Source organism: Arachis ipaensis, chromosome B1, assembly GCF_059453495.1.
Source record: "Arachis ipaensis isolate K30076 ecotype BB chromosome B1, ASM5945349v1, whole genome shotgun sequence".
NCBI classification, from domain to species: domain Eukaryota; kingdom Viridiplantae; phylum Streptophyta; class Magnoliopsida; order Fabales; family Fabaceae; genus Arachis; species Arachis ipaensis.
In genome coordinates, this window is record NC_142436.1 from 149,366,195 (window position 1) to 149,378,578 (window position 12,384).

Below are 12,384 nucleotides of genomic sequence, written 5' to 3' on the forward strand. Positions count from 1 at the left end.
GTTCAATGCTGATTGCTCCCTCCATCAACGTGTTTCAGGTCATTTGGGGAAGAAGAGTTCAAGTATTGGTTTTCCTATAATGGGCCTTGGGTCCGGTTTGAGTCTGGTCCAACCGGTTCGGCCCGTTCGGTCCAATTTTGGTCAAAAACTTTAAAATTAGTGTCAAAATTCATATTTTAATTATTTCTTCATTTATAAACTATAAAATTTAATTTTCTAACTTTTTTAAATAATAATTAGTTTATTGGTTAATTATTTACTAATTACTTGGGGTTTACATCCTACCCCCTAGCAAAAATTTTTGCCCTCGAAAATTCGTTCTCAAATCTTCATATACACTCCCTCAGATTCAACCGACCTCTTACCATTTATTTTACCATTCTCCAACATCAATTTAACACCCTATTCCCAATTCAAGCCTAAGTCATACCCATTTGTTTCACTTTCAGCTTCGTCTAGCTCTTTCTCAATAACTACAAACTTCCTTACCCTTCAAGGGTTCTCTCTAAATGAAATCAACCTCAATTCTTTCTCACCTGTCTCAAACACTAAACAATTCCTCAATCTCTTAGTCTGAGTCAATCTATTATAACCTAAACCACACATTCACACTTTTCGTTCCTCAATCCTATATCAATCTTCGAATCATTCTCATAGCCCAAGACTTCTTCCTCCCATCACTACAGTTCTAGAGGCACCAAAATTGCCGCGCTTCCGCAGTGCCACTGTGATTATAAGCCACTAAGAACTTAATCACTCGTCTACTCTGCCAGAATATTCCTTGAATCTCTTTATCTCTCTAACTAAATGCTATCAACCATTTGTTCAGCTACACGAGTTCTAATCCTTGGTTGTCTCCACCACCTAATCCATCACCGCCTCCATACAATTCCTAAGTTATCTGCTCCATTTCCTTCAGCAGTAGCTCGTACAGCAGCCCTAGAATCAGCCGTATCACCTCGCTGGCGTCCCTGAGACGCCCTTTGGATCTTGTCCACACCGAATAATTGATATTAAGTTGACCAGTCTTAATATCTCAAGTCTAGTACTTCAATTCTCCAAAAGTATGCTCATGAACATCTATGCTATATATGTTAAGCAGACATCCTAAATAGCACATACACACAGCCAGAGTATGCTCAGAAGCATAGTCAGTCCGTCCCTCAGCCTCTATAGGAACGAACTGCTCATTAGGAATATATGAATATGTTGAATACATGTTATGGCTAACACCATTCTCTTATGTTTGTGTAGAAGCAATATTGTTCTGTGTTTGCATGGATGACTGATAAGCATAATACTGATTTCCCATGCCAATTTGTTGATCACCTGATACTAGCACTTGCATTGGCCAAGACCTGAGAAACAACACATTTCAACGTTAACAAAAGTTAATTTCGACATACATACCCTTTGTGCATGTGTGCACATGTATCTGTGAAGCTCATAGCTGAGAATACTTATTCAACAAACAATTTATAGTTCTTTTTTTAGTTGAATTCAGGCTTTAACAATGATATAAAGCAATTTTTTCTCCCATAAACATCATTTCTTCAATCACTAAACCATCTCCTCATTGAAGTTAAGAAAATAAATAAAAATCCCCAACAACAATGGTTGCTGAAACAAATGAAATAATCTCATCATCCATGCTCCATAGTTTCACGAAAAAAAGGGGGGATTTTCTTGATTCAAGGACAAAAATAAAGCTTATCCAAAGAGTTTGAAAAGTACTCTTGATATGGGGCAGAGGCAACTGCTTGAGAAAAGTAAGGATAGTAATGTGATGATGAAGCATTCGACTCCATCATGACATTTGCGTGGTCTGTATTCACCGCAGAAGAACTGAAATCAGGCTTATATGTCTATTAAAGATAATTGTTGTTCATATTCACTGCGGTCGAATATGGATCAGCAGTTTGGGGGGGGGGTTGGGATATTTTTTGTTGTGCATAGTGAGGGTCCCACATCACTTGAGCATGATGACCATTGCCTGCATTTGCCGCTTGGGAATGAAAATCAGGAGGTGGATGTGGGTTACTGTAATGCAGATATTGAGAATCTTGAGCCGAATTAGCCTGACTACTACCCATAGTCATCGTAGATGAATGAAATTCAAGGTGTGGATGTTGGATATTATGTTATTTGTATACCCTAGTTTGTGGTATCTAGTTTTAATAATGTTAAGTTGAGACAGTTAATTGCTTGTTGCAATTTATGTTATTTGATACTAGTTTTCAGATTATTTAGTTATAAGTCAGGTTATTTGATACTAGTTTTTTGCCTGTTTCATCAGGTTGTTTAACAATAAATATGGAATGAGAATCTCTAAACCTAATAGACTCACTTAAGACCTCTTTGTTTTGTTGCTAGTGTTAAATTCTGCATGCAAATTGCTGCCACAAGTATTTTTATATTTATTTATTTTTTCCTTGGTTTGATTCAAGATGCTTCAAGATCCTTTATTTTTCACATGTGCACCCAAAACTTAATCATGTTAGAATATTTCATGAATAAATACCAAATACTCAATCAAGAGTTCAATAAAAATAGTTCATTTACTATTTATATTCAATATGTTAGATGAATGTACATACACAAATTGTTTCTTCCTTGTGCCCCTACTGTACTAGCTGAATATTACTATCCACTTATATATTATTTATTTAACTCTGTATGGTACCCAAATAGTTGCTTCCATTATTGATTTATTTGAACAAGTTGCATTCTAGGAAGAAGTCAAGAATATGAAATCAAGTTAGCAGTCAATGATATTGCTTTTTGGTTTTTTTTATTGATTAAATTATATGAAATCAAGTATAGATGTTTGTGTATAGATGTTGCAAAGGGAAAGGTGACAATAATAACACCAAGGCATGTCAAGCTCTTGCAAGAAAGGTTCAAAAGGCACTGAGTCGTGTAATAGATATTATTAGATAAGGCTTGAGAATTGAATCTGCTTGTTTCTTGTGACTCCCTTGAATATATTGAACTCGTCTACCTTGTGGGCATTAAATTCATTAAAAACATGCAATTTTGGAAGTATATATGTTTTCTTTCTCATCATTTAAATGAAAACCCGAAGATGAAATCTATGGACGTGCTACAATAGCTTAACAACAAACCTTTTCAGAGGGAATCACATAAATTTGGTGCTCACAAGCATCTCTATGGCTTTTTGCTACTGGTTATTTTCAGAGGGAATCACATAGTATTATTAAATTGATGTGTTATATTCATGTACCTTGATATTATAAAGTCAAAAGAGTATGTTCAGACCATAACCACAAGTTCAAAGTACCTCATCAACACCAACTTTTTCCATCCCTAAGGCACAATCAACCATATATAGTCAAGGTTCTTTGATATAGATCCAACTAAGCCACAACATGAATCAAAATTCCAAAAATCATTAAAATGGTAGCACAATCAACCATATATTATTCATTTTATGAAGTCTAGTAACCTATAAAGCAATTTAACATCAATAAAAGGCATTCTTGGCTGTAAACACTAAGCTGCAACAATCATCCAAAGGTAAGTGCATTCACTAAAAAATGAATAACTCATTCACCTGTTCTAAAATTTTTAAGATTCAGAGTGATGTAAACACGTTCCAAAATCAAAACTAATAGAAATAGTAAAAAAAATAAAGAAATTTAAACTCTTCTTTGATTGATGCAATGGATGGTTCACAACTCTGCCTCATCATCATCATTTGTCGCTGAAATTTAAGCGACATATTTTTAAATTTAAAAAGAGTAAAATAAGTATAATAAAAAATAAACAATAAAATTTAAAACATTTTATACCACTAGAATTGAAATCCATTGAGGACTCAGTCTCACTACCACTCTGTTTGTAATACCTTGAGGAATCTAAATATTTCTAGATCAAAATTATAAATAGGAAGGATAATGAGCTACGATACAATATTATACGTAACAAAATATACTCAACAAATTTATTGTACTTACATCTTCATTATCAAACCATTCAGTGTGAACATACTCATCACTTTCAGTATCTACGAAGGAGTAGTCTTCACCCTCAACATTCTCCTCAGCGTCACCATCAAATTGGGGAGTCCTTTCATCCATTTTCCTCATGGAACATGTAGCAATGTTATGACCTCCCTTGCGACAGTAGCTGCAACGCTTAGGCTTCCTTGTGGTCTCTGTCTCAATACTTCCATTCTTTTCAAAGCCTTCATATATGTATTCCGCATGCCCTCCATCATGTTATCGTCCCCACTATGAGCCCTAATCCATGAAAGTATATTTACCAATGCATCTCGTGATTCATTAAATAGATCCTCTTTTAGGCACCCTTTGTTCATAACTTGTTTACACCAATGTGCCAAACATGCATGCCGACTGATAGCCAAGGAATCCTCCATCAAACTGCCTATGTCATCATATCTACTAATGCCTTCCTTAGCTTTTCCAGTCCATCTTCGCAGCACTAATGATTTTGGTAGCTCTGCAATGTCTATAAAACCCAAAACAGCAAGTATATGACTACATAGAATACCTATGGAGTCCATTCTCATGCATGAGCATTTAAATTCATCTTGCTCTCCATGAAAAGACACATGCCATATCGCGTTAAGCTTATAAAATTTTGACACATGATATATCTTGCAAGAACTTGTTTTCTTTTCATATATTACCTTCAATGTGCTGGCCTTGTGGAGCATTGAACGGAATAACATAAAAATTTGCCGGGTATAAATGGTAGCTGTTGACCTTTCTAATTGTTGAAAGTGTGTCTGCATCACAGGTTGTCTAGTTAATGATTTAAAGTCTGCCAAATCTTCTATGTTCCGCATGTAGCTCAAATAACGCTGGAAGTGCTAAACAAATTCTGTCAAATTATGGCGTGATTTAACATATATTTTGAGGACAGCATGTTGACTTTCACACCTTGAAGTTGTTCTAAACCCAACAAAAAAATTTCTTGGATATGAGTGGTAGCCCACATATTTCTTTTTCCATACATATCTATTATCCATTTGCAGTCTTCCACTCCAAAGCATCCAACAATTTCCTCCCACTTTTCTTCAAACACACCAACTTCGTAATCACCTAGCATTAACTTTGTAAACATTTTCGTAAACTGAGATTTGTATATTACTTGTTACATTATGCATCAAGTGCCATGCACATAAGCTATGATGTGCATTGGGAAACACTTCCTGAATAGCGATAGCCATCGATGGATGACCATCCGTAATTACTAAAGTTGGTGTCTTTCCCTTCATTGCTATGAGAAGTTATTTTAGTAACCACACATATGTACTTTTCCTCTCATTCGAAACTATCACAGAACCAAATAGAACGATTTGATTATGGTGGTCAACTCTCGAGAATATTAACACCGGCAATTTGTATATATTCTTCTTATATGTGGCGTCAAATGCTAACACATACCCGAATAGATTGTAGTCCAACTTACACCGGCCATCACACCAAAAACTTTGTCAAAACACTCCTTCTTTGCCCTTCTCAACACTATAGAACAAGTTTTGATCCTTTGCTGCTAGTGTTTTCAAGTAATGCAGAGGTTAAATCATCAGGTATTTGTCTTCTTTGCTTTACAACTTGATTGTGCATATACTTACTTGAAAAATTAACATTCTCATACCTACCACACTGGCTAGCTAATGACCCAAATATATTTGGTATGCTGATCCCCACCTCTTTTATATGGTTCATTTGACTAATGTCAGGCTCAATCATTTTCTTATGAGACCTTAACATTCTAGCTAACTTTGGGACAACAAGCTCATGGTTGTGTTCATCACAAAAATCTCTCACTACCCAACTCTCAATTACCGCATTGAAGAAAACATGAAGTCTACTCATACAACCACATCTTGTCTCTGGTTTTGGCTCCCTAAGTCAATTTTTCAGATGGTTCTATTTTTCTAATTTATAGCCTTCACAAGAACAAACATATGCTTTTTCTCTAACTTTTCCATCAACTCTTCTACTCCTACTCTTTCGGACACTGAAGTCCCTCGTCTTGGCATATGAATTATAAAATTTGAATGCCAAACCAAGATCAGCAAAGTGCAGTTGATAACTATTTTCCATAAATAGATCTGAGAAATCGATCTTACCAATATCTTCCCAAGAGTTTATACGATGTTGATTCATATCCACGCATCAGAAGTTGCATCTTCATCCACATGATCACTAACATTATGCGCATTTTCATCCATTGTGTGTCTTTGACTATTGCTCTCTACGTGTAATTTATGGCGACTTAAGTTAATTAACCAGCAAAATAGCACAAATTAGTTAGATTTATAATCAAATAATCAAAACTAACAACTGAGCATTGAATTTGCAAACCGAATCACAATACTAATTTATCAATAAAAATCAAATGACAGTAACAAATAAAAAATAGAACAAAAATTCATAAAAACAAATACCAAAATTGAACATAAACATAAACCCAAAAATTGAAATCATGAACAGAAATCAAACAGCAATAATAAATAAAAAATAGAACATTGTGAACAGAAACATAAACCTAGAAATTGAAATCAGAATCATAAAAGCAAATACCAAAATTGAATAGAAATATAAACCCAAAAATTGAAATCATGAACAGAAATCAAACAGCAATACCAAATAAAAAATATAACATCATGAATAGAAACATAAATTCAGAAATTGAAATCAAAATCATAAAAGCAAATACCAAAATTTTTGAACCCTCATAAACAGAACCCAAAAAATTTTAAACAACCAAATAAACAAAACAAAACAAATAATTGAATGAAATGAATGAAATAAATTCATACAAAAAACCTTAACAAAAAATAAGTAGAACGATGAAAAAATAATTGAATGACTTCAACAAAACAGATACATACAACAGAACATAAAAGGATAAAAAAATGAGCTAAATGAAGCAAATTCATACCTGAGGCTGAGGCTCCATTGGAACATTGAAAGTGGAGCGATGAAGGGAGACGGAGCACCACGACGCAGACGACGATGTTGACTCTCTGAGACCCATGCCACCGCTCTGAGGCTGAAGACGAACGACGCGAAAAGAGGAGAGATACTGAGAATGAATGAGACAATGATGTGCTGGGCTGTAAAAAGAGAGAGGATGAGAACGACACCGGGAGAGGGTCTGAGACCGGTAGTGAATGCTTGATGCACGACGACGACAGAGAACAGATAAGCGTGTACTAGGTTGTGGTGATTCAGTGGATAGAGAGGCAATAAGGTTACAGGTAAAAAAAATTAGGGTTATCCCTCATGAATTTAAAAAATATTTGGGATAGAGTAAAGTATCATTTTTGTCCCCAACGTTTGGGAGAAGTTCTATTTGTGTCCCTAACGTTTAAATCGTCATATTTGTATCCTTAACGTTTATAAAAGTGATTCAATGTTATTCTACTATCAATTATACTAACAAATCAGATTATATTTTTCAATTATTCTCACTTGGATGTATTCATTATCAATTAGGTCTCACTTGGATGTGTTCGGTTTTAATATTATACCCACTATTTGTGTTTAGATTCAATTATGTCCCTAGAAAAGTGAATTATGTAAATTAATGTTATAGGAATTAGTTTCAACATTTGATGAGATATTTTTCGGAGTAGATCATCGATTCAATCCCATACATTTGTATTCTAACCTCAAGAAGAGATTTTTAAAACTCAAATTAAAGCGCTCATGATGTGTAATTGACGGCAGGATAACATTGAATCACTTTTACAAACGTTAGGGATACAAATAGGACAATTTAAACGTTAGGAACACAAATAGGATTTACCCAAAACGTTGGGGACAAAAACGATACTTTACTCTTTGGGATAAATGTAAAATAATAATAATTATTATTAAACCCCATATAGGTTATATTTGTAAATGATTTATTGTGCACATCAGAAAAGTTCAAAAGACTTGAACTTACTAAAGACAATAGTTATAATACGGGCCGGGGTTATTTATTTACTTTTATCATATCCCACAACACATTAAAGTAGTGTTTATTTTTAGAGATTAAGACCTAGTTTGGTAAAATTTTTACTTTTCAAATGTTATAACATCTATATTTGGTCAATTAAATTAAAAATAATTTTTGATAAGCACAAACAACAACAAGTACGTTTGATAAAATAACTTTTAAAATTTAAAAATATTATAATAGACATTAATATAAGAATTAAATATAGATATTAATTAATATATGAAGTTATATTAGACTTTTAATTTTGATAAACAGTTACACAAGCCAACTTTGAAAAACTCCCATTAGAAACTTTCAAAAACACCTATAGCTTTTAAAAGCTAAAGCAACAAGTACAAACACAAGAGCTTTTTTATTTACCAAACGCAAAACGAGGTGATCGAGACTCGGAGATTAAGATTCAGTATTATATTTGGTGATTAGAGACAATAACTAACATTTAGTATCGAGATACCAAATTTTAGTTCCTTTAGGTAGCGTTTGGTAGAGAGACAGAGACTGAGAGACAGATACTGAAAGACAGAGATAGAGAGACAAGAATTAAAATAAGTCTCAGTATTATGTTTGGTATAAAATATCGTTCAAAATATAATACAGAGATTAAACTAAATGAAATGACCAAATTATTCCTACTAATTAAAAGAAAAAAACAAAAAATAAAACCCAAATCCAATCCTTCAGACAACCATTTTCCCTTCCTCCTTTCTCAATCCCTAATCTCCCGTCAGTTCACCCAATTTCACCACGCCAATCTCTTGCTTGGCGTCGGCTTCGCCGTCGACGAGGAAGCCTTGCCACTGTTTCATCAATTCCTTCGCTTACGGTTCTCTCCATCTGTCTCTCTCTCTCTCTCACGCTTGATCTCTCTCTCTCTCTCTCTCTCTCTCTCTCTCTCTCTCTCACTTTCTTCTATTGGTTGCAGGGGCAAATTGGTTGCTATTCAAGCTGGAAATAGGGGCTATCCTCCGAATAAGGTATGTAAGATGATGATTATGATAATTTTGATACCAAATTTCTGATGATTCGATGATGACACTGATATGAGATAGTTAGCATTGTTGTTAACTTTGAATAAAGTCACGATTTGAAAAGTTGTTTTTCACAGTGAGTGATTTTGAGTTTGTGGTGTCTGAAATTTAAAAGGAGAAAATGGTTACATGGTGATTGAGTTTTAGAGCACATAACCTAGTCTGGCTTTGCTGTTTTTCATTGTATTTCAAGAACCAAAATTGCTTGCAATTAATATGCTTATTGGTTGCAACTATTTTACTCTGCCAAATTGCTTGCAGTTGATATGCTTATTGGTGGAGGATGTGCATTTCCATATTGATTCCAACTTTGTTAGTGCAAACCATTGCAAAATTTATAGGATGAGGGTTACCAATGAAAATATGGAGGACACTATGTCTATATTCTTGAAAGATACGAGGTTGTTGCCATTTCTTTTTTGGATTTATTTTACATGCATTCTACCGAGGTGTAATTTACATGTAGCTTGTCCCACCTAGTGGTATAGATTTATTATTTTTGTTGTATCATCCATTGCCAAGTCATTTTAATTTTTTTTCTGAATCTGTTGAAGATGTGTCATTTTGTATTTAAGTGCTGTAATTTGTCTAATTTGGAATTTGTCTTGCTCCCTTCATATTTTGTTTTTTGTTTAGCACAAATGGGACTTATCTGAACTGGGAGAAATTGAAAAAGAATAATGCTGCTGTAAAAGTTCATCATGGAGATATTATATCATTTTCAGCTCCCCCTCAACATGGTAATATGAGTTCCTTTTGGAATTCAGTGATTCTATTAAGATTTTATCTTTTATACCAATTCTACCATTGTACAACTCACTCTCATCACACACACACACACACACACACACACACACTTGCATTGATATTTGCTAGAATTTGCAATGTATCTTTGTTCTCTTTCTAAAAGGAAACTTTTTTTGTTCTCTTTCCCTATTGAAAAACTTTTGTCTTATCTTAACAGAGCTTGCATATGCTGTTGTATATCGAGAGGTGGTTGTGTCCACTCCCACAACAGATAATGCAGTTCCCAAACGGAAAACAGGTAGCATTATGATTAGCAGCTCACATACATACTATTCTTAGTCATTCTTGCATTATACTCTGATTTATGCTCATAAGCAGAACTCAGACCTCTATTTTGTCAAAGTTTAAAGCTTCATATGTGATGAATGTCATAATTTTGCTATGCTTTATTGCAGGATGTTACTTTGAGACAAGTTTATTCGATTGTATAGGTTATATTGTATCGAGATTGATACTGATTTTCTTTTTGCTTTAACTTTTCCCCCTTGTATGTAGAAGAGTTCGTTTCTGAAAATAAGAGATTGAAGGGTTTAGGCATTGGTGCTCCTGAGGGTCCTATATCTCTTGACAATTTCAGAAGCCTTCAAAGATCAAACACGATGTGTTAATTTTGGTTTCTTTGTTGTGATAGGGCTGAAGCTATAAAAAAGTCCATTGTGAGATCTCTATTTACTAAAATATCTAAGCTCTTTATGCACACTGTATTTCTTTTACTTGTGTTCTATTTAACTATTATGCTTTTGTATTCTCTTTTGCTAAAATCCTACAATCAAACTTCAAGCTGTTTTGGCTTAAAGTTGAAGTTAATTTATTTCATCTACAGATCTGCTACATACGCTATCATCTATTTCGAGACATTCAAACTTCATTGAGCACACCAGTGAGAAATCCAAGCAAGCTAATGATATACAAGTGAGAAACCTAGTGAATACATAACTTATGCATCACAAAATCTCTTGAAGGCAAAAGGAACTACAAATTAAGTTATAGTGTTGGGTTTTAAATTGTAGCAGGAGTATTTGTATGTAATTTGTTTGTATTTGTAAACATGTTGTAAAAGCATTTATAGGAATGAATTAGATTAACTGATTTGTTGACATTAAATTGTTGAAATTAGATTGGCTGTTTTGAGAAATTCTTGTATTCTTTACCTAATTCCAAACAAAACAACTGCAAAATCAGATCCAACTAAAAAGGTATATTATCATAATATCATACAAAGCATTTAATATTGATGGGAATAACAACTTCCTAATAACATAGATGGAAGGAGACTGAATTTAGCATATTTAACTCATTAATATAAATTCATGAAGCATTAGTTTGAATATTCAGTATCTAATATTACCTTGAAAATTTATGAAGCAATAATTTGAAAAGTCAGAATCTAATAATAACTTGTGAATTAGGACATTTCACCTAATAATTTATTGAATTCATAAAAATAACTAAATCATCCTAATAAGTTAATAAATTCATAAAAATAACTACATAAAAATAACTAAATCATCCTAAATTCATAAAAAATAACTAAATCATCCTAACTAGTTATTGAATTCATAAAAATAACTAAATCATCATAACTATGTTCAACAAGAATCGTTAACTAGAACAACTTATTCTAATTGAGAATGGATCGCACATAACCATTCTTCTGAGAATCCTTCAAACCCCAGAAAACCTTCTCCATCTGTGCATTATTAGCAAACTTCACTGCAACCTGCACCACCTCATCGTTATCGAATCCAAGCTGTTCAAGCTTCTCACCGACCATGAACTTCTCATTCACCCCAGATATAGCATCAGCAAGAACTTGGGCATTCCTTCCTTGTTCAGCAGTTGAAAATTGCACCTGTTCAACCATCCTCTCTAGAATATCATTTTGCTTCCGCTTCTTTCCCGAATGCCTTTCCCTAGCTGCACAAGCATCAGAGTATGAACCTGCTCCTTGTCCTTCATAAAAACTTACATTTGCTGACATTCCAAAATCGTCCAAACTTGGACAATAATCTTCCTTCTCCTCTTGAACTTGCTCCTGTGCATCAAAACCACTGACTGCACTTGCACCTGTGGCTCGATCCTTTCGGAATATACCCTCTAATCGGTGGAATAAAAGGAATGGCTTACCAGGAGTATAAAATTTGGTTGGGTGTACCTGTGATGAAACTTACAGAAGTTAGTATACATATTCTAAAGTCACTAATAAAATAATTTCAAGTAATTTTGTTAACAACATCCACGCATCAAGAACGTCTCTACTGTCAACATTTACACACTGTTTTTCAGAATTCCACCCAAATCCACTGCATGCCAGCATCTCAGAGGCATATTGATACTTCTCCTTCAGTCGCTTATGCTTATTCTTGCAATGCTTCGCAGTTACCGTACAAGTTGGGAATGCTTCCAACATCTTCAAGGCTAATTTTTCAAAAGTTCCTGGTCTGAATTGTCCACAATAAGCTTTCAAACCATCAACAACACACTCCTCCATGAAACCAACAAATGCTTCAGTTTCTTCATCAGTCCACATGCGTTTGTCCAT

At 34.1% G+C, this 12,384-nt stretch overlaps 1 protein-coding gene across 1 annotated transcript; it reads right to left on the reverse strand.

Annotated features, from left to right (window-relative positions):
• Positions 1-11,463: 11,463 nt before the first annotated feature.
• On the reverse strand, positions 11,464-12,384 carry LOC148578864 (uncharacterized). Its single transcript, XM_088503238.1, has 2 exons — positions 12,078-12,384; positions 11,464-12,005 (listed from the first exon to the last, which is right to left on the reverse strand). The coding sequence occupies exons 1-2, from the start codon at positions 12,382-12,384 to the stop codon at positions 11,464-11,466; spliced, it is 849 nt and encodes a 282-aa protein (XP_088359364.1).

Bases quoted from the DNA above. Each gene is read 5' to 3' on its own strand.
- LOC148578864 (XM_088503238.1), bottom strand. From the start codon at position 12,384: ATGGACAAACGCATGTGGACTGATGAAGAAACTGAAGCATTTGTTGGT. The intron at 12,006-12,077 runs TGTTGTTAACAA...TTCTGTAAGTTT, and splicing joins AGACGTTCTTGATGCGTGGA to CATCACAGGTACACCCAACC.